Consider the following 25,372-nt stretch of genomic DNA (forward strand, 5'->3'; position numbering starts at 1 on the left):
CCTCCCTGCTGGCAGGATGGGGGTAGGGTGAGAAGGCAAGACTATCATCACACCCCAGCTCCCATCATCAGCCACAAACAACTCCAGAGAGATGTGGAGCCAGATGACACCCCCTCTTTGCACCTCGGTGGCCTCATCTGCAAAACGAGGGAGCTGATGTAGCTGCTTGCTTTGTAGTTCTGACTGCTGCGAGCTTGCCACTGTTCCAGCAAACATGGGCCTCCTCTCACCCAGGCTGCTTTATGCTCCCCACTCCCCCCCAACTCTGAGGCTGGGGACCAAGCTGGAAGAGGGGCGCTACTTCTATTTGCTTGTGAAAAAACCAGGGCTGCATGTGTGGGCACTTGAAGACTTGACATCCCTCTGGGTTTCCAGCCCCCCAACCCCTCTGCCCAGGCTAGTCTCTGTGGCAGGTGCTGATGGAGGTGGACGCAGAGAAGTCAAGGCACTGGTGGGGGCAGAGGGTCTCCAAAACATTGGGTTTTGTCCTTCCCTTGCCCCCAGGCCCTGCCTCAGGGACAGTGGGAGGTGCTGTCCTCGCCCACCCCATGCACACAGCCCAGAAGCCTGGCATTGGGATCCTTCAACATCTCAGTTATATTATTGTAACAAATCAGTCAAAATTCCATCTTACAGTTAAATAGTACAGAAGACAGACAGTTTACTGTACAAGCAAGTTGTGCATTAAAAACAAACACACCAAGCAAATTATAGTGCAAAGCAATTTCCACCCCTCCCCACCCTCTTCCCAGTTCTGGGATGGAAGAGCCGAGTGTAGCAGGTGCCATGGACACCGTGGCATGACAATATGTCACAAAGGCTCCGCACCCACCACCAACAGGCTTAGAGGGAGACCAGAGCCTCTCTGCTTCCTTGTGCTTTCTAAGTCAGGGTGCTTGCCCGGTACAGCTTCACAGCAGCCTTGTAAGGAAGGACCCGTCTCCCAGGCCAGCCGTCCGCACCGGCCATGGGCCTTCAGACAGACTGAGCAGGCTGCTATCACTTTTAGTCAGGGGTGGAAGGAGGGAGGGTGGCTTATTCCTGCCCCTGGCCCCACCAGGGCCTGGATGTCAGGAAGGGGTAGTAATCTGGGGTGGGGCTACAAAGTGCTGGGCACTGGGAACCCAAGGGCGGCCCCATGCGGGCCTGGGGCCAGTTTGCAACCACAGAGAAGGGGAGCAAAGAAGGCAGCGGGGCAATGGGTAGTAGCCGCTTCCTGAGAAGGGGTGGAGAGCTTCCTGGGTGAAGGGAGCCAGCAGGACACCCCCGGCAGCTATATGGAAGAGATGGAGACTGCTTTTTCCAGTGAGGGCCAGACAAGAGAAACTGCAGCAAGAGGGGTTCGAGTAAGACCATCAGAATGACTTCCTAGCCTGCCAGAGTGCACAAAGGTGTGCACTTCGCCCTTGTTCCAGGTTGGGGAGGGGGTGCAGCAGGGCAGGTGCTATTACAGGGGCAACCACTGGGACCTTGGGGGGGGCAGCTTCCACATCCACAGAGGACCCATCTGAAACAATTCTGAAAACCACGTGCTGTCTAGCTCTCATGAGAGCTTTCTTGTCCTTTTCCATGTAAGCCTTTCGGGAACTAAAGAACTCAGACCAGAGAATTCATGCAGCCTGAACCCTCGACAAGGCCTGCTTTTCCCCCTGCAAACCAAGGGGCACCCTGCACCTCAGAGCCTGGGGCGGGAGGGGGGCAGGCAGAACTGACCACTGAGGCCTCGTCACTCCACCACCCGCACCTGCCTCTCCTGGGGCACCGGCCCTGCCACATGTGTGATGTGCTGGCACTGCCCGTGGTGCCCAGCAGGGTCAGCCGGTGCTGGAAGTTGGCTGGACGCTGCTGAAGGGACGCAGCCCTAGAGGCGGCACCGAGAGCCTTGCCGGATAGGGGAAGGGTCTTGTTCATGACAAAGGGCTTTACCTGTCAGAGGTCATGTGTTTGAACATGTTTGACTGAAGCTTCTTTTCCTCAGATCAGCTTTAAAACTGAATTCTGTCAAGGCTGCGCTGGAGCACAGACTGACGTGAGACGGGAGCACTGGCACTCCTGCTGCTGCTAGGACCTAGCTGGTCCCATGCTCTCCAACAATGGCGAGTGTGAGACCAGCCTCGGAGAAGGGGGATCCCCAGCCCCCCACTAAGAGATCAGAGGGTGAATGCCTTGGGCTGGTAAAGTGCATGGAGAACCCACCTGCAGGCTTCCCCCTACTTGGAGGTGCCTGATGCCGTAGGCTGCTCTACTCTGAGGCCTGGGGCCCACGACCACTGGGACGGGACGGGCTTCTGAGCTGTCAGGACTTGGGGGGAAGCAGATCTGGGAATACTGGCGGAGGAGGGGAGGGTTGTGTTTTCACCCCATCTCTGCCACTGACTCCCTGGGTCCTCTGGATGGGCCCATCCCATCGACAAAATGAATGAAGGGAACCCCTCTTGGGGGCGGGGACCTTCCAGTTCTGACTCAATTTGTGTAAATGCAGAGGGAGGGTTGGGTCCAGGGGGTGCAGGGTCTCTGAGGAAGGTGGAGGGTGAGAGAGTCTCCCCAGGGCCCCTGGCCGCTCTCCCTGGAGCAGAGATGACCAATCAGGTCATTCCAGGGGAGAGGAGAGGAAGAGGAACATTCCTCAGGAACGTGGGATGAGATGACTAGGATGTGGCTGGGCCTGGTGTCCTGGGGGAGGTCCTGGCCCCTCTGTAAAAAGACATGGCCGGGGCGCTGGATGCTTCAGAGCCGCCCACAGCTCAGGGTACCCCTGCCCTGGGCCCATGGTCGCCCGAAGCCTAAGTCCCATTCCTGCCCTGAGCCTCAGAGCAGGGCCAGCCACTTGTTGGGAAAGTCCTTGGGGTCCCTGCCGCCGCCGGGGGCCATCCGCTTCCACCCGGCAGTCAGTAGGGCCGCCACACGGCCTCGTCCATGCGGCCTGGCGTGCTCAGCGCGGTAGGCGAGTTGCTGTGGCTGCCGTCAGCCTCCACGCCGTCACTCTGGCCACCCAGGCTGGGGTTCATGAGGTTGCCGGCGGCCACGGAGGCGGCGCTGCTGGTGCAGGAGGCCAGCATGCGGGTGGGGGAGCGGTCGCCCCCGCTGCTGCTGCCCGCCACCATGGAGAACTGATAGGAGCCGGAGGACGCGCCGTAGTAGAGGTGGTAGGGGGACGGGTTGGCCTGGAAGGGCCCGCTCTGGTTCTGCGGGGCCCCGGGGTAGGGGGGCGGGAGGTAGGTGTGGTGGAAGCGGCTGGTGGCCGGCATGCTGAGGCTGCTGATGCTCGTGCCCGAGGGCGTGGCGCTGTAGGGGAAGGCGGCCGACATGGCACCAGGATAATGCATCCTGGGGTCTGGGAAGCGGCTCTCTGTGAGGGTTGGCAGTGCCGGGAAGGAGCGGTCAAACTGGCGGGGGTCGGAGAAAGGGTTCAGGTCCGAGGTGCCTGTGGGACAGCAAAGAGCATGGTCAGTTGCAGCCTGACGCCACCCTGGGGGTCTTTCTCCACGGACGACCTCTGAGGGCTGGTTGACCAGGCCTGTTTGGGGACCCCTGATTCTAAAGCTGGCTCTGCGGGCTCTGCCAAGGGCTGCTCGGAAGCTGGAGCCAGCTTGACTCAGAACAGGACCCCACCTGGGGGCAGGTGGCTCAGGTGCCTGGGCCAGAAGGGGCCGTGCGGCCTTCCCACCTGGGAGAGCAGGGGGAGGAGGAGGAAGATTTTCTTCCTCCTTGTGGAATCGTCTTCACACCTAGCAGAGCACAGGCCTGTTGAAATGGTGAAGGTAGGACCCCAGTTGGACTGTTGGGAATGGGGAACACTGAGCAAAGACAGGTCAGGCCTCCCAGCAGGCCTGGCCCAGCAGTTTCTACCTCTCTCGGCTCGTGGTTAAGAGCTGGCAAGACAACACAGGGGTGGATTAATGAGATGTGGTATATCTGCATGATGGAATACTACTAAGCCATAAAAAAGATGAGCTCTTGCCATTTGCCACAACATGGGTGGAACTAGAGGTGATGAGGGAGGGGATGATGCGAAGCCAAAGTCAGAAGGAGGAAGACAAAGATGGGATTTCACGCGTATGTGGAATACAGAGAAACAAAACAAAGGAACTGGCAAACCTAAACCAAAACAAACCCTAGAGAGATGACTGCAGAACTGAGGCTGCTAGAGGGGAAGAGAGGGTGGGATGGGGGCCAATGGGAAGTGACCCAATGGTCTGGGCTAAAGGACCATGGGTGCTCTGGTGACATGCACAGGACGAGGTATGGGCCCGTACCTTAAACCATGTAGTGCTGTAAAGCAATGTTTCCTCAATAAAACAAAAGAGTTACAAGACCGGGGGTGTGAAGAGGGTCTCCAGTGACTCAGTGAGATTGGGGATTGGACCTTGCTTTTTCAGATAAGGAAACTGAGGCAGAGAGAGAAAGCTCATGATGCTGTATAGAAAGGACTGGAACTAATCACGAGGTCTCTCGGGGGCCCTCTCCTGGCCAGGTAGAGCTCAGCTGGGTTATAGGAACTTGTGTTTGTGTTGTGGGGGCAGCTCTGTCTGATTCCCCATGCCTGGCCTGTATCTCCTGCGCTCCCCATAGGCTGGAGCTGACCGGTGGCCAATGATGAGAAGCACTCCCGCCTGCCTCAGGAGCAGAGCAAGACAGTAGCTACTGGGGCTTAGTGGTCCAGACCCTGCCTGTCACCTTGTCACGGAGAGACCCAGTGTCCAGCGCAGGCCGGGCCCCGGCCCCCCTGGAGCATGACTTCTCACTAGGCTCCAAGGCAAGAGCTTCCCAACCTCTGCCTCAGCCCCGGGATCAGACACCCCCGAAACCTTAGCATTCTGAGTCTTCAGGACCTAGTCTAACCCCCTTTAGGAGGAAAGTTGAGGCCCAGCAAAGGTGCAGCACCTATCTAAGGGTCACACAGCACACTGACCTGGCACAAAGCCCCAGGCCCTCTGGTCCTGAGCCCCACACATGCCTGATGGGCAGCTGTCCCACTTTGAGGGCTCCCAGAATGGAGGCTAACTGTGTGGTCTCTGCAACTGGATACTTATCCTGGTCCCGCCACTTACTACCTGTGTGTCCCTGGGCTAGTCATGTAACCCTCTCTGTGCATCTGCCTTCCCATAAGAACAATGGAGACAATAACAGCTCCTGGGGTTTCATTAGCTGATACATGGGACAGCACTTCGAGGGAGCACAGAGGCTGGTGGGGCCTGCGCTGCTGTGGTGGCCGTGACACCTGGGGAGCTGGAGCAAGGCCTGTTCAGGGCCCTCCTTATACCCTCCCAAAGGGGTGACCCTGGGCAGTGCTGGGGGGGGGGTGGGCAGCCCCAGCAGCGGTCCTGAGGTAAAGTTAGTCTGGCTCGAACCCCAGGACACACAGGGCTGGGAGAGACCTCAGGAGATCCGCCTCTGGCCCCAGTGTCCCAGATGGGCACTGTCTGCAGTAGCTGAGGACTTGCTGAGGATGGAGAGCGGTGGGTGCCCTCAGGCCTCTGATTTCCCCAGATCTGCTGGAGGTGGCATGTGGCCTCAGGTCAGACATCACTTGTGTGGGCTTCCAGGTCTTCCTGACGCAGCTGGGGGTGTTTTCTTAGCATCAGGCTCTGAGTCAGAATAGAATGATGCTTTGGGGCTCAAGGTGGGGAGATGTGGGTGAGGGTCCGGTGCCTGGGGCCTTCTGGAACACATTGGTCCCTCCCTATAAGGTCAGAGGGGCTTGGCCTGCATCTCAGAGCCCCCGGGGAGAAGGCCTTGTCGGCAGTACCTGGCACCCCAAGTACAGTGGGCATGAGGTAGACACCTCCTCTCTGGGCCCTGAAAGTGAGTGCTGCCTACCTGACAGGAACGCCATTCACAAAACAAAGGAAACCCAGACAGGGCCCCAGGATTGGAGGGCAGGAGGCACAGCACCACAGCTGGTGGGCTTAGGTGGGTAGGCAGGCTCACCTGGAATGCGGGCTCTGCGCTGACCTGCCCAGGCCTGCCGTTGACCCCTGGGGCCTCCTGCTCGGGTCCCCCACTCCTCCTCCAGGGTGGCGGGGAAGTGACTGCCCTCCTGTCCCCTGCACCCCCAGCCCAGTAGCCCTGGGAAACCCGAGCCCGCCGGATTGCTGTCGAGCAGCCAATCCCAACACTGGAAGGAAATGTTTATTTTCTTCTCCAAATTGCCCCAGCTGCTGCGTGGCTGAATGAGCCCTTTGAGCGGTGAGAAGCCCCCATTGTGGGCGGCCACAGCCTGGGGGCCGGGGCCCGGGCATGGAGGCTTTGGGGCCTCCGTACTGCTTGCCAGTGACCAAAGCTGGGGGTCATAGCTATTAACAGGCACCAAGAGGTGGTGGGGTGTCTTAAGGGGGATGTCCAGGATGGAGTCTGAGGGCAGAGGCTTCTCCCACCAGTGAGAAGATCCCTAAACCTGGTTCTGCCAACACCACTCTGGAGCAGGTATTCCCTTCTTCCCACTTTACAGATGAGAAAACTGAGGCTCAGGGAGGTGAAGTAACTTGTCCAGGGCCACACAGCCAGTGCCTGGCAGCCACAACTCCTAGCCAGGTCCATCTGGCTGCAAAGTTCATGCTCCTTCCCTGGCCCTGGTTGTCAAGAGCCCTTCTTCTTGCTCCAAAGGGGACAGGCCAGGGGAGAGGAAGGCCTGGCTGGAGCAGAGGGCGACACAGGCTACTGAGGCCTGGTGCAGTGGATGTTAGGGGTGCTGGGGGTGCCCACTCAGGATGTGGCAGAAGGGGCAGGACTGAATCAGCCATGCCCCACAGGTCCTCTCTTCTCCTCCCAGTCCAGAGTGGAAGCAGGGATCTGGCTGCTACTGAGATAGCCGGGCCCTGTGGAGCTGGCTGAGGGCTGGGAGACCTGCCTCAGGCTCCTCTGTGCACGGGTCCCCAAGCCACAGGGGGGCTTTCCTTCCAAAGGAGCTGCTGGACAGGCAGCCACTATTCTCGCTGTCAGCTGGGTCCTGGGGTTCCATGGCTGGGCCCTCATATCCCACTGGTTCCCATGAAGGGCCGGGTCTGGAGTGAGAGGCTACTGTACCTTGACAAATGCCACCCATGGGGCTGGGCAGCTTTGGGGCAGGCAGGCATGAGCCCAGAGGGCAGACACTCCCGAAGCACCTTAAGGTCAGACCACCCCAGGCTCAAGAGCTGCCGGGGGACCCAAATTCGCTAGCCCTTGGGCTCTGAGAGGCTGAGCCTGGGCCTCTCCACCCCAGGGGTCTCAGCAGGACCAAAGTCCAGCTCCCTGAGCCCAGGCTAGAAAGGGAGGGACTTCTCTCCATGCCCAGGGGCTGCACCAAGCATGCGTGGCCAGGGCAGAGACCCAGTAGGCCCAGGGAGCTGGGGCATGGAGAAGGGAGGGGAGCAGGCGAGAATTGGTTTGCACCTCGTTGCCCTCAAAAGTACAGGTTGATGCTGGGGGCAGGTGCTCTGGAGACTGGGACCTGGTCACTGGTGGGCTCAGTATACTCTCTGCAAATGGGCTCTAACCAGGCCCCGGAGGACCACCGGCAAGGCAGCAGCCAGCCTTCCTGCCTCTGCCCAGTTCTGCTGACACGCGCTCTCTGCCCCCTGCTGAGGGACCCCCAGCAGGCACTCCTGCACCCCACCCATCAGGGGAGAGAGCCTGGAAAACATATTCACCATCCAGCCACCTACGGAGCACCTGCCCTATGCCAGGTCTCTGTGTACCGGGAAGGCACCTCAATTGTGCCTGCTCTTTCCATCTTGCGATGGGGACAAGCATGGGCCCCAGCCCGAGACCGTCCTCCTCAGAGGCCTGTTGAAAGGCGTCTGGGGCAGGTGGGGGACCTTTCCCAGGTGACGCTGCGGGTCTCTCCTCCAGGGCCGCAACATCTATTTCAGTTTACGAAGTTGGTTTGAGGGCAGCAATAGCATGTGAATGTCACCCCAGCCCTGGACAGAGGCATCCACCAGCTCCCCCACTTTCAGATGAGAAAGCTGGGGCTGGTGGGGCAGTGTCCTCAGTAGGTCATTTCTCTTGCCCACAGGCTCCCTGAGCCAGTCATGCCCAGGGTTGATGATGCTTTACCAGGTTAATGCCCATGTGCCCTGGAGACAGGGAGCTCAGGGCGGGGACTGTGTCTGTTCTTCATGCAGACCCTGGGCCCAGCACAGCAATGGCTCGAGGTAGGTGTCAATGATTGCTGAGTGAATGAATGAAGGGCTCGGTCCAGGACTGGGCACACAGTAGGGCCTCAGGAAGCATCTGCAGGGTTTGGTGAGCACCAGCGGCCTCCTTTATAAACAGGCAGATGGACAACGCCCAGGACCCGTCCGCCTCCCCCCTGGCGCCCCCGCTGTGCCCTACCTTGGATGGGGGTCTGGGCCTGGCTGCTGAAGTGGCTTGTGGTGCTGAGCGAGCCTCGGGGGCTGGGTGTGCTGGGTGTCACCCGCATGCGCAGCCGTTCCAGCTCCCCGAAGCGGTCAGGAAATGCCTTCTGGTCCTCCAGCTTCTGCCGGTGCCCTGCAGAGCAAGGGGAGCCTATCAGCAGCTGGTTCTGGGGTGGGGTGGAGGCATGTCCCTGTTCCTACTTGCCACCTTCATGGGGCTGCAGTTCACGCCAGCATGCCAGGTGTTTCCAAAGTCCCTCAACTACTCCCTGCCAGGCAAGGCCCCGGCTATCCCTGTTCACCCCCGTGCGTCTGGGATTTCTGCAGGACAGATGCTAGGAATAGAGGTTCAGTCGAAGGGCCCAGCATTCCTGGGTTCCAGAGCTCAGCCTGACACCTAGGCTGGCCTATTTTGTCCTGCACGAGGCATGAAGGAGGGGCTGGCAGGCAGCATGGCCAGGCTCTCTTTCTACAGCCACGAGAACTGCAGCCCAGAGAGGTGAGGAGGCTGTCCAAGGTCACACGGCCAGGGAGGGGAGAGGATTTCCTGGACCTGGGACCCCTTGGAAAAGAAGTGTGGGGAAGGGGCTCAGAGAGAGGAGGTCTTGCCTGAGTCTGCAGTGACATGGAATTGTCTAGATTGACAGGAAAAGAAGAAGAAATAGGTGGAAGGTACCATAGAGTCTTCAGGTCATTCCCCAGGCCTGGGAAATGCCTCCTGGGAGCCTGGAAGGTGTGAGATGATCGCTGAGTACTGGTGGGCATGAGGACAGTCAGAGGCCTTTTCAAAACGGGAGAGCAATGGATTCTGGTATCCATAGGCCCCCCAGGCTCCCTACACACATGTCTCAGAGCCTCAGTGGGTATCTGGGGATGGGGAGTCCATGTAGGAGCCACAGCAGGCTCAGAAGGCCATCGGGAACCAGGGAACCCCACATTGTCCTCCAAAGAGGCCACAGGCTCGGGTCCCAGGCTGCAGCCTCTCAGGACCTTGGCAACAAAGGGGAAAGGAGTTGGGGAGTTTGGCTGGCGCTGAGGCTGCAAACTCAGATGCCTTCGGGGACTGGACAAATCTGTAACCGAGGCAAGTGGGGTGGGGGCAGGAAGGAGAGGGGGTGCCTCACAGAAGGGCCAGCTGCTATCCGTCCAGCTGACTGGTGCCATGATGGGGGTGACCAGTGTTGCCAGAGCTTCCAATTTACCAGGAGCTTCCAATTTACACATCACGTCTGCCCAAATCTTATGTATTGGCAATTAATTCAAACACTGAAAACAAACAAACAACTGCTCTGAGGGATGTGTCCTGCCAGCCAAGGCCGAGATTTCATTATCCAGCCACCAAGGACTGGAGAACAGATGCCCCTCGGGAGGCACCTCCAGGGGTGCCCCCCAGGGCTCAGACACCAGCCTGGACAAGCCTTGGATGAGGGGCTGCTACCCCAGCTACTGAGGTGGAACGGGCAGGGGCCGGTGAGGTCAGGACAGTCTCATCAGGCAGGCAGGCAGCCGGATGGACGTGTAGGCTGACTTGGGAGCAGCCTGGGTGCAAAGGATCTGGGTGTCGCAGTCAACCACAAGCTTGGAGAGAGCTGACGGGGTCACACAAAAGCCAGCGCTAACCTCAGGCCTGTCGCTATCATCACTGGCGAGTGAAGTCTCATTTCTGAGTCACACCGTTTACAAAGTGTTCACAGTTACTCCCGAGGCACAGCGGAAGGAGGGCGGGTTCACAGTCAGCCTGGGTTCAAGGAGGGCCCTGCTGCTTGCAGCCCCGGGGGCCTCCTCCACCAACCCCCACCCCCCCAGCTGCAGCGTCCCAGCCAAGGCACCGGCTCACAGGCTACATGCTAGCTGAACAAGTTCTGCACCGTGTGGGTGACCCATCCGAGGGATGGGGCAGGGAGTCCTGGAGCCACAGCCTCTCAGCAAGGCGGCAGGGAGGAGGGACTGTGTCCCCCAGGTTCAGGACCAGGCTGCTACATACGCTGTGTCTGGGCCACAGTGGGGCGAGTGCAGGGCAGACCCCGACTCCAGTCCAGCCCTCTTCCTCGTGACACTGTCTTTTTCTGCTCTGACTGTACAGATGGGGCCACGGAGGCTTCAAGGTGAGACTATGCTAAGCAGCTGGTGTGAGGCCCAGGGTCTGAACCGCTCACAGGTCCACCACACTGTGCCCTGTTCACGGGGCTGCTGTCCTGGAGGAGGGGGGCTCTAACAGCGCTGGGAGCTGCTCCTTTGTTACCAAGGAAGCTGGAGCCAGTGCCAGGGAGGGGCGACTGGAAGCTCGGCACCTCCACGTGGCCAGGGCGCCAGAGAGTCTCGGAGCCACGGGGCCAGGGCCTTTGCACTGCGGGCAGGACGGAACTTCCTGTGCCCGAGGAAAGGAGATGGCCTGTGGAAAAGACCTCTTTCTTTCGGCCGCCCACAGCCGGAGCTGGGTAGGAGCTCTGGGCTAGCTCACTTGGTCACCTGAGGCCCAGCTCTTTCATGCTCCATGCCTCAGTTTCCCCTGTGTACAGCCTGCTCACAGAGGCCGTTCTAGCTCTGGGAGTCCCTGACGTGGGGGTAAGGACCAGTCACTGGTCCAACTGGGGACCCCGAAGGAGAGGACAGGATTCTTGCTCCATGGCCCACCTGTCACCTCCAGTCGCTGCTGCTCCCAGTATTTCTTGAATATTCTCTGCCTCCCACGCTTCAGAGCCTCAGTGTAGGCACAGCCCCCGCCAAGAGTGTTTTCTTGTCCTTTTGGCCTCAGCCCTTAGCCTCGCCTCCAAGAAGACCTCATCGTTGTTGTCACTCCCCGCCCTCCCCACACATCACCTCTGCAGGCTAAGAGGGTCCTGAGAACAGTGGGAGGTATCACCCCGAGGGAGGCCTGCACTGTTCCTATTGCACAGATGAGAAAACCAAGGCTCAGTGACAGTCAGTGACACACTCAGGGCCTCACAGAAGGCACCTGGTCACTTTCTCTTCCTGCAGCCCATCCTTTAGGAGAGGAGCCTGGGTTTTGAAAATTGGGGGTTCCAGACGATGGGTGCTAGGGCCCAGCCCAGGCCCAGGGCAGAGCTGCCCTCTGCATGTCCAGAGGACAGGCTGGAGGAGAGGTGGCTGAGCGTTCTCAGTGGACCCCATCAGGGGCTCTGCCCTGCTCTGAGGCTGAATCCAGCTCCCTAATCACACCCTGCTGTGACCCTCCAAGTCCATCTCCTTCTCCCGGCCGCAGTTTCCACGTTTGAATTATAGCTGATCCCCGAGGGTGAGGATGAGCTGAAGGGCAGGTCACAAGTGCTCCAAAGTGGAGCAGAGAATGTGCTGTCTAGCCACACGCTTGGCCTTGGCCAGCCTCTAGAACAGGACCTGCCTGGGCTGCCCGACAGCCTCCAACAGCGGGATTCACATCACACACAGCCCCTCTGTGTCACCTTGACTACTGCCCTGACCCTCCTTTACCTTCCTTTGTGTCTGCCCAGCCCGCCCCAGCAGGGCCCAGGGGCCCAGGCCTGCCCAGACAGTGCACACCCGCTGGTGCTCTGGGCAAGCCACCTTCTTCCTCTGGGCCTCAGCGGTCTCATCTGTAAAATGAAGAGCACAGCCCGGGACTCCCAGGGTGAGGACAGGCCGTGAGGACGAAACAGGGCCCTTGAGGGAGACGTTCTGGGCTGCCCACTGCTCCTCAACACCTCTGTGCAGCGGGCTGCCCTAGCACATAGGTCTGGCGGTCACGTGGGGAAGAGCGCCGGGGCCCGGCCAGGCTCACACACGTGGGAACAGAGGACAGAGCTAGATCACAGGCTGGGGGTCCCTTACCACTATCCCCAGGACATCCCTCAGCACAACATGCCAGGAGGGGGTCTCCGCACCTGCCAGGTACCGAGTACTGCTGGGGGAACCAGAGGGTCCTCAGGCCATCCCTCTGCCTCCACCCCAGCCAACACGAGTCCCTGAGATGAGAGAGGCAACTGCTTCAGCAGGCGTCGAGGCTGTGCCCCCAGGCTCTGTGCCAGCTGGGCCACCGATATATTCTCTGAAGGGCTGCTACCATCACCCCATTTTACAGATGGAAAGCGGAGGCATGAGGCCTGGTACTGTCAGCATGACCGGCAGCTTGGCTGCTAAGCCCTCCAGGAGAGGAGGGGGTCGCCTGGGCATGAGGCCCAGCTGGCAGAGCCCAGCTCAGAGTCCTGCCTCAGCTGGCCGGGAGGGGGCAGGAAGCCAATAGGACCAGAGAGTGGGGAGCAGCAGAGCTGGGCGGGGCCGCAGGGACAGCATCCAGAGAACAATGTGGGCCCCAAATATGGGCTTCTTCACCCATCTGAAGCCACTGGCCCGCCTCGGCTGCCCGGCCCGGCCTTGGTGCGGCCACAGCCCAGACACAGCAGCCACTGTCTGCCCAGCCGTGGGGTGGGGCACCCGGGCCCAAGGCCTGCTCTGCGGCCTGTCAGGAGATTTACACCCGACTCTTAACAACCGCGCGGAATCACAGGCGGGTGCAGGGCCCGGGGTGGTCTGCCGTGAATCGGCCCCCTGTGAGCAGATGAAAGCTGGTCGGTGGCTGGGCAGGGAAACAGGCTGGCGGGGGGCCAGCGGACAGGGAGGCAAACAGCTCCCTCCCAGGGCTGCAATTGGGGTTTCCAGTGGCCTGGGGTTGATTAGGGGAACCAGGAGGTCTGAGGTTAACCCCTTCCCTCCTGCTGGGAAGACTTCCCTGGGGATCGTGGGGGACCTGGGAGCTGGGCACAGGAGCAGGAGCCTCCGCTCAGCCCCACCGCCCCTCGACCTCGCCTGACCTGGAGCTAAGGAAGAAACCTTCAAAGACCCAGCACCCACTAAGGCTCTGTCTGTGTCCTGGGGTCCATACCAGGGCCCACAAAGCAGAGGCAAGAATCTGCCCCACGGCACGTCTACAATAGTGGGGCATGAGGTACTGAATGGCATAAACCACATCTTAGAAGGTGATAAGGCTCAGGGTAAAATGAAAACCAGGAAGGATTGGGGGGCGGGTTTTATGTGTGATCTGCTGGGTGCTCGGGAACGGGAGCACGGAGAAGTCTGAGGAAAGACTTCAGGGTGGGAAGGGGCAAGCCACAAATCTGGGGGTGCTGCGGAAGGAGTGTCCTAGGTGGGGGCAAAAGGGGTGCAAAATGCAAAGGCCCTGAGGCAGGAATGTGGTTGGCATATTTAAAGAGCAGAGTGGGGTGAGGGAGGAGGGTGAGGGAGAGGGAGCAGGGGGGCGGTGGGCACCGATCTGTGGGGTGGTGAGAGCCACAGCAGAAGAGACCCAGGGGGCCACAGCCCACCTGCAGATTTCACTATGGGGTGTCCAGCCTCTAGAACAGGACCTGCCTGGCACATGGGAGAGGCCCAGGACAGTTATTTGTTGAAATTCCATGTACATTTAGGAAGAAAGGGCCCACAGGTCACCCACTCTGCCTCAGGCGGGGTTACGAACCTGGGTCCTGCCCTTTCAGGTACCAGCAAGTGTTAAAACTGGGAGAGGGAGTTAGTGGATCCCTGATCTTGGTCCCTGCTAGAGTGGCCAGGCCTTGCATCGCCTCTGCCCATGCCCTGGATTGCACCAGCCACCTGCTTTTCAACCAGCCCCCAGTGACTGTGAGGGACACCAGCCCTAGAACCTCAAAACCGAGGCCACACAGGCAGGAAGCCACCAAGCCAGCCTCCAAACCCAGCCGGCCACCTGGCTGCAGCTCGGGCACACTCTGAAAAGCACTGGAGGGGAACGACCCGGCCACAGAACCCACAGGCGGGCCTTGGGGAGCCGAAGCCCCCACTCCCTGGCCCGCACTCCCACCCCAGCCCACAGGAAGCTCAGCCCTCCACGAGGTGGTGGGCCGGACAGCAGGAGGAAAGCTGGGAAGGGAACACTCTGCTGACCCATGGGCATGTGCAAACTCCTAATCCGCATGACACCCCCAGGCGCAGATGCTAACAATACCACACCATCCCCACTTTACACATGAGCCCATGAGGTGGGAAGGCCCCCTGAGCCCCAGCCTGGAGCCTACAACCTCATCCGTGGGCAGGCGGCTTGGCTTCCTGGCCTTCCTGGCCTTCCTGGCCCGTACCCCGCTGCCCCCTCCCTGCCCCATTCCTGGGGCAGCTGAGGCTCAGCTTGTGGAAAGTCTCAGGTAGGGAGCCCGAGGCCCAGATAGGGGAGGATTTGTCAAGGTCATGGCTGAAGGCCAGGGTGCTGGGAGACCTGCACCAAACACTAGGTGGGCAGGAGCAAGCAGGCCTCGGTGGCAGCCCGAGAGATGTCCCTCCACCTCTGCTCTCTTGTACAGATGAGCTTCTGCTAAGATTTTGCTAGAACAGTTGCCCTAAAACCACTGACTTCACCTATGCCAAGGCCCAGAGGGGGATGCCGCCTGCCTCATCCACACAGCAAGCCTGGCTCTCCCTGCGATTTACCTCCTGGTCCAGCTTCTTTCCCTTCTCTCGCTGCCTCCTCTCAACCCCAGCTGCCTAATCCTGTGTCATCCCTTCTCCCAACAGCTTACCCTGAGAAAGAGCGATCTCAGGTCTGGAGGACTCCAAGAAGGGCAGGAAGGACTCCTGGGACCAGGGGCTTCCGAGGGCAGGGCTGAGCCTCCTGCCTCTTCCAGGGGCTGCCGTGGGGCAGAGTGGGCAGCTGGCTCTGGGTCGGGCAGGGCTGAACATGGAGGGCTCTAAGGGCTCTAAGGGATCCAGGCGCCGCCCTTGGGATCTTCCCACTGGGCTCTGAGGCCCGTGCTCACAGGCACTGCTGCCTCTGCTCCTTGGCATGGCCCTAAGGGCCGCACCGTCATGCTGAGCCCAGCTGTGGCTCCTGTCCATTCCATGCTGTGCCTGGAGACGATCACCTCCTTCAATGGGACCTTATACCTCTGTGACCACGGCTGGGGCTCTCAGCAGGCACCCTGCTGCTGACCAAAAGCGTTCACCCTCCACCATCTAATGGTGGCGGTGGTGGGAGGCAAGAGAGTTCCGGGTGCCAAGATGACAGAACACCATGGCTCCAACCACACAAGTCACTGATCCTCGTGTCTACAAGGAGGGTGGTATTTCCCCCCTTCCTAGAGGGAGGAGCTGGGGCCAGACACATCGGTGACTTGCCCAAGGTCCCCCGGCCAGGCAAGCTCGCTCAGCATCTGCTCTCCACACCACAGTGGCCTGTGGCTTACTAGGGCTTCCCAACCATCACCACTGACTGGGCTGACAGATGACAACGCTGAGGCCAAAAGCTAGCCCAGGGCCCCAAAGCCTAGCTCACGGACGACCCTTGCAGGAATGTGGCCAAAGTAGGTCCCGGCTGGGAGCTGCATGCCCAGTGGGGTGAGGAGCTCAGGAGAGGCCAGGCTCCCAGAGCCTGGCCAAACTTTAGAGGCTCTGTCCAGGCTGCCCCTAAACCAGGATTTCTTCTCACCAGAACTGAGGTCACTCTGTGTCTCGTAAGACAATAATGTGAAAACATTTTCTAGACTTCAAAGGGTCACGGTTGCAAAGAAAGAGGACAGGGCAGCTCTCAATACATGCAGCCCAAGCCTGCCACGAAAGGGGCCAGTGCAGACAAGAGTGGCCAGTCCAGAGACAGCCAGGGGTTCTTTGTTCACTCACTCACTCACTCACTCACTCACTCACTCACTCACTCACTCACTCACTCATTCAGTGGACACAGAATTCTGTGGCAGCTGTCCCTCCAGTTTCCCAAATCTTAACCTGCAAGCTCAGTCTTCCAGCAGGCACAAGCAATTAAATACAGACATTCCTTTTCATGCTAAAATGCAGGCGTGAAGGCTCCCTGCACATAGTAGGCACTCAAGAAATACTGGCAGAATCAAATTTGCATTCCCGATCTGAAGAGTGGGGGGGTCCCCGCATTAGAGGGCCTGGGCCGGTGTGACTTGAGCAAGTCATGTACTGAGAGTCAGAGAGAGTTTCAAGGCGGGGTACCTGGCCTCCCAGTCAGACCAGCTCCCGCTTCGCTGGCTCCCATTGGCAGGAGAGGCTGGAGCAGAGAGGAGCCAAGCTGGGCCAGCCTCTGTCCCCAAACACACGTACATACTCCACTAACACCCAGTCTGAAACCTTTCTATCCTCTTCCTTAGCAGATGCAGATCCCAAGGGGCCACCCGCCGGGAGGGGATGAGTCCCAGCCTCCTTACTAGCCTCCCGCTGGCTCAGGCTAAGTCCAGAGGGCTGAGGCCTTTGCTGGCCAATGCACAGTATGGGGGTGTAGAGTGGATGTCTGAAAAATCCCATGGGATTGGTGCTCTTGGGATGCAGCAGGCCCTGGCTGCTGTCCATCCCCCACTGGACCCTCCTCCCAACCCAGGGGCCTCGGCGGGTGGTGCTGGCACTTACGTCTGGGCTCCCGGGGTCCATCCACGGTCACCTTGATGGCTCGGTGGTAGGTGGCCACTTGGGTGGGGTTGGTGAACACGGTGATAGTCAGTGTGAAACTCTTACCTGGGGGATAGGGAATAAAGGCAGGAGGTTGGCACCTGGAGCTCTTCACAAAACCCTGATATCCCCACCCTGATGACCCCAACACTCCAGAAGGGGCTCGTTTCTCTCCTTTGAACCTGGGCAAACAGAGGAGCTCTGGGTGAATCAAGCTGCAGGCCCCAGTTCGCTGGCCTTCCCTGCCCTGTGTCCCGGCCGCCTAGCTCACGTCCCGCTGCTTCCCTGTGTCTAGCTGTTCCTCTCTGCAGAGACCCCCTGCGATCTGGGGCGGGGAACAGTGGACGGGCAAGTGTATTTTTATTTCTGAAAGTGACTGGTGATCTTTGTAGAAAAATCCGAGGACACAGAGACTATCTTTTTAAGAAGAGAAAAAAAGGAAAAGAAAGGAAAAGGCCCGTCGTCCCCCAGCCAGAGATAAACAGGCCAGCACGTGGGTGTCTGCTCTCGGATGTCGCAGAGACACAAGACACAGACAGTCTCTCCCTGTGTCTTCCTGCATGGAACATTATTTCATATGCACGTCCCATGTCATTAGAAATTCCCTCTAAACTTCGCTTTGAATGACTGCAAAATGCCTCCACTCAAGGAACCCTCATCTTTTGTTTCTCCCTCCCCTCTCTCTCTCTCAGGCATGGCTGTGGCTGCTTATTTCTTATTGGTGTGTGCAGCCAGGCGAGGGCTGGAGAAGGACTAGATTGGGGAGCTGCAGACGTTTCATTTGTAGACACAACTGTTATTTCCAGAACTCGGTTCTATTTTTAGATAGACATTTGGCTCCAAAGTCTCCATTCAAAATTCCTGCGAGGGGAAAAAAACTTTTAAAATAATAATTTTTTTTTGCCATTTAAAATAAAACGAAAATGACCTTCTCTTTTTAATAATCTTTGCCTACATTTCTGCTTATTTCCTTAGAATCGATTCCAAGAAGTGGTGAGTGATTTCACGGCATCAGAGGGCTGGGCCCGCGCCCGAGACGTTGGTCTTGAGTCATGGGTGTGAGGCTGCGTCAGGATGAGGAGGCTTCTATCAGGATGGAAGATCTCCTAAACACTTTGACTTCACTGGTTTTTCACCAGGGACTAGTGAGATTGAATTTTTTCTCCATTTATTAGCTGTCCTAATAGCATCCAACTATGCAACATGAATTATTGCTTTGGTTTCTTTTATACTTTCCTATGAATGCTTTTGTGCCTCGAAAAAAGTCACTCTCGGGCCTCCCTGGTGGGCAAGGGGGTGTTAAGCATGAGTTCAAATTCGATCCCCCACCAGCCAGGGAGCTACCCACATGGCGCAGCAGACCTCTCCTTTCTCGCCCACTGCTCCCCTCAGCAGTGTATTTCGGTCAGTCTGCCTGTTCTGCTCCCTGCTCTGTCTCTGGTGAATCCTTGCACCTCTGGCCTGTGCCCCAGTTCTTGTATGCATAAATAAATAAATCTTAAAAAAAAAAGAAAAAAAAAGTCACTCTCTGTTACTACTTTCCACGGCCTGTTTGTGGCCATCAGTTTCCCAGCTCACCAGCCCTTACATTTCGCTTTCTGACACTGAGCTGTTTTGCATTTTCAGTTCTACCTAACTCACGTTCGTGATTGTTCCTATCATGTTTCAGACGGGTTTCCCCATAGAAAGGGCAGATGAAATGTTGCCTTTCATAAGCGGTGTGCTCTCTGCTTTCCACATTTCATTCTTGGAGCCAACTGGGGGTTGACTTGTTGGTAGGCTGACTTAAAGGGCTTTCCTTAAAGGGCACCCCAATTTTCACAGCACCTTCCCTAAGTAAGAGCCTCTTGACCTCCATTACAATCTGAAGCCTTCATGCTGTACGAGTTTGGGGGGGAAGTGTGATCCCCCCAAGTCAAACTTTACCTTTTCTCCTCTGCCTCTGAACCCCCCAGTTAGAGGCCTGAACTCCCCGAGGGCAGGAGAGGCCCCCCAGCACTTGTGTCCCCAGGGCTACTGAGGGTGGTCACCGAGGGAGGCTGCCGGTGACCTCCTAGCAACTCTGCAGCAGGCAGGCAGTTTCCACACCCCCACTTCACAGGTGGGGAATGGAACGGGGGGGGGGGGCACTGATAGCTCATATACTCTCTACATGGTGCTGCTTGTTGATCCAGTGATAAGTGAAAACTCTAACACCCAAAATAGGAGAAAACCCAGCCAGGCTGCCAGGGCCACACCAAGGACCCCAAGGGCTTCTGAGATAGGAGGTGGAGGAGATTGGAGGGTGAGTCAACTGGGGTGTTAACTCAAACTGGGAAAAGGGGCGAAATTCTTCCTGAGCCAGCCCTTAAAGTCAGGGATGGAAATACAAACCACATTTGCCCCTGGGGTTCTGGGTCATGGCAAATCTGGGCCCTCATTCTCAGACCAGCGGCACTGGCCACAATTTCTGGAAACAGAAAGTGCAGAAGGTCCAGGAACATGTCAGGCTGTGGCCTCGGCTCCTCGCCCACCCCTCCGAGAACCTCCTCCCTTCCCTGGCCCTGATGTCATTTCTCTCCTGGACACTCCCCTCTAACCCTGGTTCTTGGCCTCCTGGTGCTGCTGGGTACCATGCTGAGGGGGAATGGAGGTAACCGCCCAGAGTTGAGCGGCCAGGTGTCAGCAAGGAGGGCACAGCAGGGAAGCCCTGATGCCCCGTGGGACTACAAAGCACCCATTGTTTCTTAAGTCACTTCCTTTGGGTCTCTGCTAAAAAGCCATCTTCTTGGGGGCCCCTCCCTGGCCACTTATCTAAAGTAGGTGTTTTTAATTTTTGCATTGTGGGTCCCTCTTCAAATTGAGCAGCCCATGAACTGGGATAGGAAAAAAAGTGACAATCGCATTGCCCCTAACCTCTAGATGAAATTTAGCATATCTTTCAAGTGTGAACGTGGGCAAGAAACCACAGAGGCATTTTAGCAGTCCCTGTGACCTTGTCACCAACAGACGTCACGTATCACGTTACAGACCTTGCAGAGTTCTCTAAATATCCTTAATGCCCGTCACTACTTCAAAATCACGGTCATCATCAGACCCATCACTCGATCTTATTACTGAACACATTAAGAGACCACAGTAAAAATAAAACGTTTTGCTATGTTTTAAGCTCATTCGTTTCACTGCAATCCTTTGTTTATTTAGTCTTCAAAAACATCCTCTTGAGAAAAGCATATGGGCTTTTGCAGATTGTCAAAGGCATCCATTGGGGAAAAAAAGGTTAAGAAGCTCAGTCAGAAGCATCAGAGGCTCTCCTGCCCCACTCCCACTCTACCTGCCTGTATGCTAATGACTCCTAATTATCTACTTGTTTATTTTGTCTCTTTCTACTAGATTATAAGCTCGCTGGGCCTTTTTTTTTTTTTTTTAATTTTTTGTCTTGTTCACTGTTGTACCTCCAGTCCCAGGGACAGCATCTGGCATAGAGTAGGTAAGATTACTGCTACCATTTTTCTGGTGAGTTGGGATAGTGAGTTGCCCAGGTAGGACCCAGAAAGGTCAGAATGTGCTAGAGCCTGCCTCTCCACATGGATACTGAGGCCCTGCTCCTGGGGACAGAGACACCCCCAACTCCCCATGCAGCAAATCACAGGCCATCCCTGAAGTCTGCAGCCTCCCTCAATGTCTCTGCCTGGTTTTCAGTCTGGCAGGCCACCCCTCCCAGAGATGGGGAGGGAGGGAGAGAAGGGAAGGCTGGGACGTGGGAGGGGCAGGAGTCCGGTACCACAGGAAGCAGGGACCTGTGACCCCAGGGGTGGAAAAAAGCTGTCCCCCTGGGCACAACCCCATCTATGCTTTCTCTTCTCCAGTTAGAGCAGGAAGTCCATAGCTCTGTGCAGGAAGCCGGGCAAACCTGCAATGGGCCAGGAGTCAGGAATTGCAAATCAAGGCACCTGAGGGCTGGCTCTGGTTGGAGGAGAAGTCCTAATCTGGGAAATTAGGTTCGCTCTCAGTGGCCCCAGACAGCCCCACAGGACCCAAGGCCCTGGACCCATCAGCTCACATAGCCCAGCTCAACAGTGTGGCATTGGGCAAGTCCCTGCCCCTCTCAGCCCTGGGTCCTAAGTGCTAAGTCCCACCCCTAGGTGCTACACAGGCTGAGGAGGCCTCTGGGTTCTTAACACTAGCCAAGAAGCCATCTATCTCCTCCCCCATCAGGAACCCCCCCCCCACTTTGCTCCCCAGCCTGCATCTATACATCTCCCTTACCCCAAACCTCTCCCCACATACTAGTTTTCTTTGAACCCAGAACATGGCAGGTAGGAACCATGATCTTTTCATGTTCACCTAGGCCAGAGGCCCCTGCTGGAGGGCATCATGGTGATTTGTGGTGTGGGGTCCTCAAGGGGGGACAGGTGGGAAGGGGGGAAGCAAATTCCAGACATGGACAGGACAGCAAAATCTCTGGGCCAAGACTCTAACTCAATTTTACAGAAAACAAGGAACATTCAACAGCTATTGCGTTTTCTAGGAGAGGAGGGAGCGGAGACAGGTTTTTTTTTTTTTTTTTTTTTAATGCGTTCAAAACTTAGCCACTAACTCTGCAGACTTCAGAAAATCATGTCATTCACAGCAAAGCCGAGTTCAGGCATGAGGCACAAACCCCTCCCCTGTGCAGCTACACTGGCCACCGTGGGACTCCCGCAGACAGGTGCAAGCTCCCCAGTGTCCCCTCGCCCCAGTGAGGCCGAATTCAGACAGATGCTGCACTGTGCACTGCTTCCCCTCCCCCCACCCCATGATAGCGCTGGAATTATATCAAGCTTGAAACTGTATGAAACCGGTAGGATGGAAAATGGCACGTTACAAAATTTCTGTTATTGGAAGGGGGTGCTGCGTCTGGCAGGAGGGTGGGGGCACCTTAGCCCTGACCATGTGGGAGACACACCAAGATTTGCTTTCCTTTCCTTCCTCTCCTTGGTTCACACCTTCTGGCTTACCAGAACTTTATGGTGGCGGTGCCCGCGTGTCTTTCTCGGAAAACTTTCTCCCCAAAATTAAGACAGAATCAAGGAATAAAAAGCAAGGAAAGTAGCAGAAGTTTCCATCTGACTTAGTCTTGGCAGCAGTCAGGGAGCCAGGGAAAGGCTCTGGGTCCCAAACCCCAACCTGTCCGACTTCTAAAGTGGCTCAAACTGTACGTGTCAATCACAGATGTGTTCTCCGCGATGGGAATTCCCAGTCCTGGGATGGGCACAGCAGACACGCAGCCGCCTGCCCCAGGACCCCTGCGCCCTCTTTCCTCGCTGCTGGGCCGCCTCCACTTCTCCCACTCAACAATTCAAACCTCCTGGGTTTCCCCCACCCCCGCCCAAACCACACCATAATCAGAGAATCAGTGACTGTCACCACTCAAAGGGACTTCAGAGACATCCTCTGGTCCCCCCGTCCCGGACATTTGAAGTAACAGAATCTCTAACAAGTATCAGCTCTCAAGAGGGTACGCTTGTATCCATTTCCTTCATCTTAACAAAACCCTGTGAAGCGGGAACCATTAGGATCCCCACTTTAGAGATGAGGGAACTGAGGCACAGTGCAGCTGAGCAATGTGCCCAGTGTCCCCAGCAAGCCCCCAACAGAGCCAGACTGAAATCCAGGAGGGCTGGTTGTAGGACCCAGGCTGCTGAAGACTGTGAACTCCTAGATGAGTTCCACAGGGACACAACTTGGCACAACTCACGCTCAGGCCTCCTCCTGCCTCCCAGGACGACTGAGACCAGTGAAGGAATGGGGACCGGTAAAGGAATGGCTTTTAGGCTCAGCCTCCTGCACCCTCAGCCCCCTGCATCTCATGGAGGAGCCATAAATCCAGCCTCAGGGGTGCCCTCTCCAACAGCATGCTGCTAAGCGACCCTTGGAACCCATCTACCTCCCTGCAGGCACCGGTGGGGTGGCCACAGGTCTGCGGGCATGAATGCCACAAAGAAATCATTTTCAACAGCAGAATGACAAGGTCTCAGTAACTCAACAGGAGGAGGGAGCCGCAGATGGGCTTCCAGGACTGACCCCCTCTTCACCTGCTTCACAAGGGGATGCAGCTCAAGTGGGTCTTCAGGGTTCCCACATCTACCTGGGGAAGCACTTTCCGGGCGCCGCCCCCCCTCTGAGGGGCTGCCACCCCAGCCACCACCGACCAGTGGCCGGTGACCCTGCATTCTGAGCTAGGGCTGGGATTAAGTTGCAAAAGGCTTGAGAGATTGGGGATGACAAAAGGGCTTGGAGACTAATTAGGAGCAGCAATGAAAGCTTAATTCATAAAAGCAAACATTTTCCATCCATCAACCTGCAACCAGTTAAGGGCAACGTTTGAAAGAAATCTGTGCATGGGGAAGGGAGCCAACAGGAACAGGAAATGTTTGAAAGAATGTAAACTATTTCGGTTTCATAAAAAGTAACAAGTAAACAGTTATTACATGCAAATAATGCCCTGGTTTTAATTAATGCTGAAAAGTCAAAATATGTTTGACATTTGTATGTATACATTGAATGGTTGGAGAGGGAAAAAATGGTGCCCAGATGCCCATTTCTGAGCGGGGCTGGCGGCTTAGAGGGAACTAAAAGCTTGGGTCTTGTTTATTGGTGATGAAAAGTGCAATTCTGCCTCAGCCCGGGCAGAGACCAGGGGCAGCGGAACCTGGCTGACTCCCTACACAAAGCTGGAGGGGCAAGCCGGGTGCCTGGAAGGGCACTCCCCACTTTTCAGAAGGCTCTTCTTAAAGGGCCAGTGAGCTCTCCAGGCTCCATTTCGCCCAGGGAGGGTTTCGAGAACTTCTCCACCCAGAAGTGATGGTGGGAGTCAGGTCCTCCCTTCCTTCACACAGCCCAGGTGGATCAGACTACCTGGCCCTGGTTCTGGGGCGGGAGACAGCAGCCTCAGGCGATGCTTTCCAATATTCAGCATCCTGCCCTGCACTGTTTCTTTTCTAAACTACCTTGAGGCACAAAGGGCTGGGGAAACTGTGGCTTCTGGAGACCACAGCAGGGGAGAGGTAGCCTCAAAGCTTGGGGCGGGGGAGGGAGCTTCTGCCCCAGTTGGGAGAGTGGCTGGGGTGCTTCGGCACCCCGCAGGCCAAGGATCTGTCCTCTAATCTCAGCGGCCCAAAGACCTCCAAGGCCCCTTTTTGGGTCTGTCAATCCACGATCTTTTGTGAGACCAGGTACTTGCTTACCCGGGAAAGACAGATGGCACAGAAGACTCCAGGAATTAGTAAACCTCAGAAACTGGGAGAAAACTGTCTTTTACTGGCAAGAAACTCTCACTTTCCTCACATCTTAAAAGCGGTCTGTAACACCCTAAGGGATTACAACCACTGTTTTACACTGAGCTGGGCCTGAGGATCTGTTTCTGGAGCCCCCAGTTTCTGGACCCCAGGGCGGCTCCCCCAGCTTGCTTCCCCCCCACCTTCGCCACCATCAGTGCGGGGCTGGCGCAGTCCCTCTGCCGCTCACCTCGCCCGCTGCGGCCCACAAAGCGAAGGTCGTTGAACCTGGCCACCTGGTTCTTCATGACGGCCGAGGCGTTGCGCAGCTCCGCGGAGTAGTTCTCGTCATTGCCGGCCATCACAGTCACCACCGTTCCGTCCGGCACGTCCCCCATCGCCACCACCTGAGGGCACCGGCAGGCAGACCGCTTAGAAAGGTAGGGGGAGGCTGGGGGGAGGAGGGGAGGGGCAGGGCTGGGCAGCTCCCCTAGGTCCTAGGCGCACTGCGGATTTCTCAAAGGCATCTCTAATGCTGGGTGGAGAAGAGGCTTCAAAGCAATAGAGACCTTCTCCCAAAGAGAACAAAAACAAGAAGACCAATCTGTACCTTCCGCACCCAGATCCTAGGTCAACTGTTTAAGCTCGATCTAGAGGAATTACCCTTTTGATTTCATTAACTCTAAGGACGAGCTGTGACTTGGTCCAGCACCGTGATGTGGGGTACAGTTCCCCTCTCCCCTTCCGTTTGCTTAAAAGAGGAATCAACATGCTCCTAGCAACCAAGTGGCTAAGTGAAAATAACAACAATAATAATAACGGGACTGATTCACACACAATGAACTCCAGAGGCGTGCAGGGTACAAAATTTGGCCCTGGAAGGTAGCACAGGCTCAGCCTGTCCCCCTCGGCAGAGTCTGAATTCGTTATGCAGCGAAAATGCAAAATGCAAAACAAACTGGTGTTTTGAGAAGGGTTGTACAGAAAGCTCCTTTAAAGTGAAGGGGGACTTTTAGGAGGAGGATGCACCTGCTGGGAATTGCAGGACGGCTCCGGTGGAGGGTCCCCCCACCCAACCGGCCTACCCCACCCCCCACTCCAAGGAGCTCGGAGAGGCAGATGCCTTTTGAAAAGGAATCAGACTGCAAAACGCAGTCACAGCCATTTAAACGTGGCCACCGCGTGCAGGGACTAGGGATCCAGATGGTAAAAATTTCAAGGAGAAAATGTTTGGGGTCTGATTAAAAAGGCCAGATTTCCTGTCAACATGCTGTCTTCTTTTAATTTCAAAGATTCCTTTTAAGCTCCAAGTGACAGTAAAACCTCCGATCTCAGGATTAAAGTCACACGGGCCTCCCCCCAGCTCCAACCCGGGAGATTTCCCCCACTGGT

The 25,372-nt window shown here is 57.0% G+C and overlaps 1 protein-coding gene across 1 annotated transcript in view; it reads right to left on the reverse strand.

The window, feature by feature from the left end:
- Positions 1 to 2,888: 2,888 nt before the first annotated feature.
- RUNX3 (RUNX family transcription factor 3) overlaps positions 2,889 to 25,372 on the reverse strand; it is a gene marked incomplete at its 3' end in the record, with an annotated part of 53,212 nt that continues 30,728 nt past the window's right edge. Inside the window, exons 3-6 of the mRNA XM_084242598.1 lie at positions 24,231 to 24,387; positions 16,704 to 16,808; positions 8,320 to 8,475; positions 2,889 to 3,424 (exon numbers count right to left, since the gene is read on the reverse strand). Of these exons, the coding sequence (XP_084098724.1) occupies positions 2,889 to 3,424; positions 8,320 to 8,475; positions 16,704 to 16,808; positions 24,231 to 24,387 (954 nt within the window). The remainder of the gene's footprint in view (positions 3,425 to 8,319; positions 8,476 to 16,703; positions 16,809 to 24,230; positions 24,388 to 25,372) is intronic.

The sequence above is a fragment of the Talpa europaea genome (genome assembly GCF_964194135.1).
Source record: "Talpa europaea genome assembly, chromosome: 9".
In the NCBI taxonomy this organism is placed as follows: domain Eukaryota; kingdom Metazoa; phylum Chordata; class Mammalia; order Eulipotyphla; family Talpidae; genus Talpa; species Talpa europaea.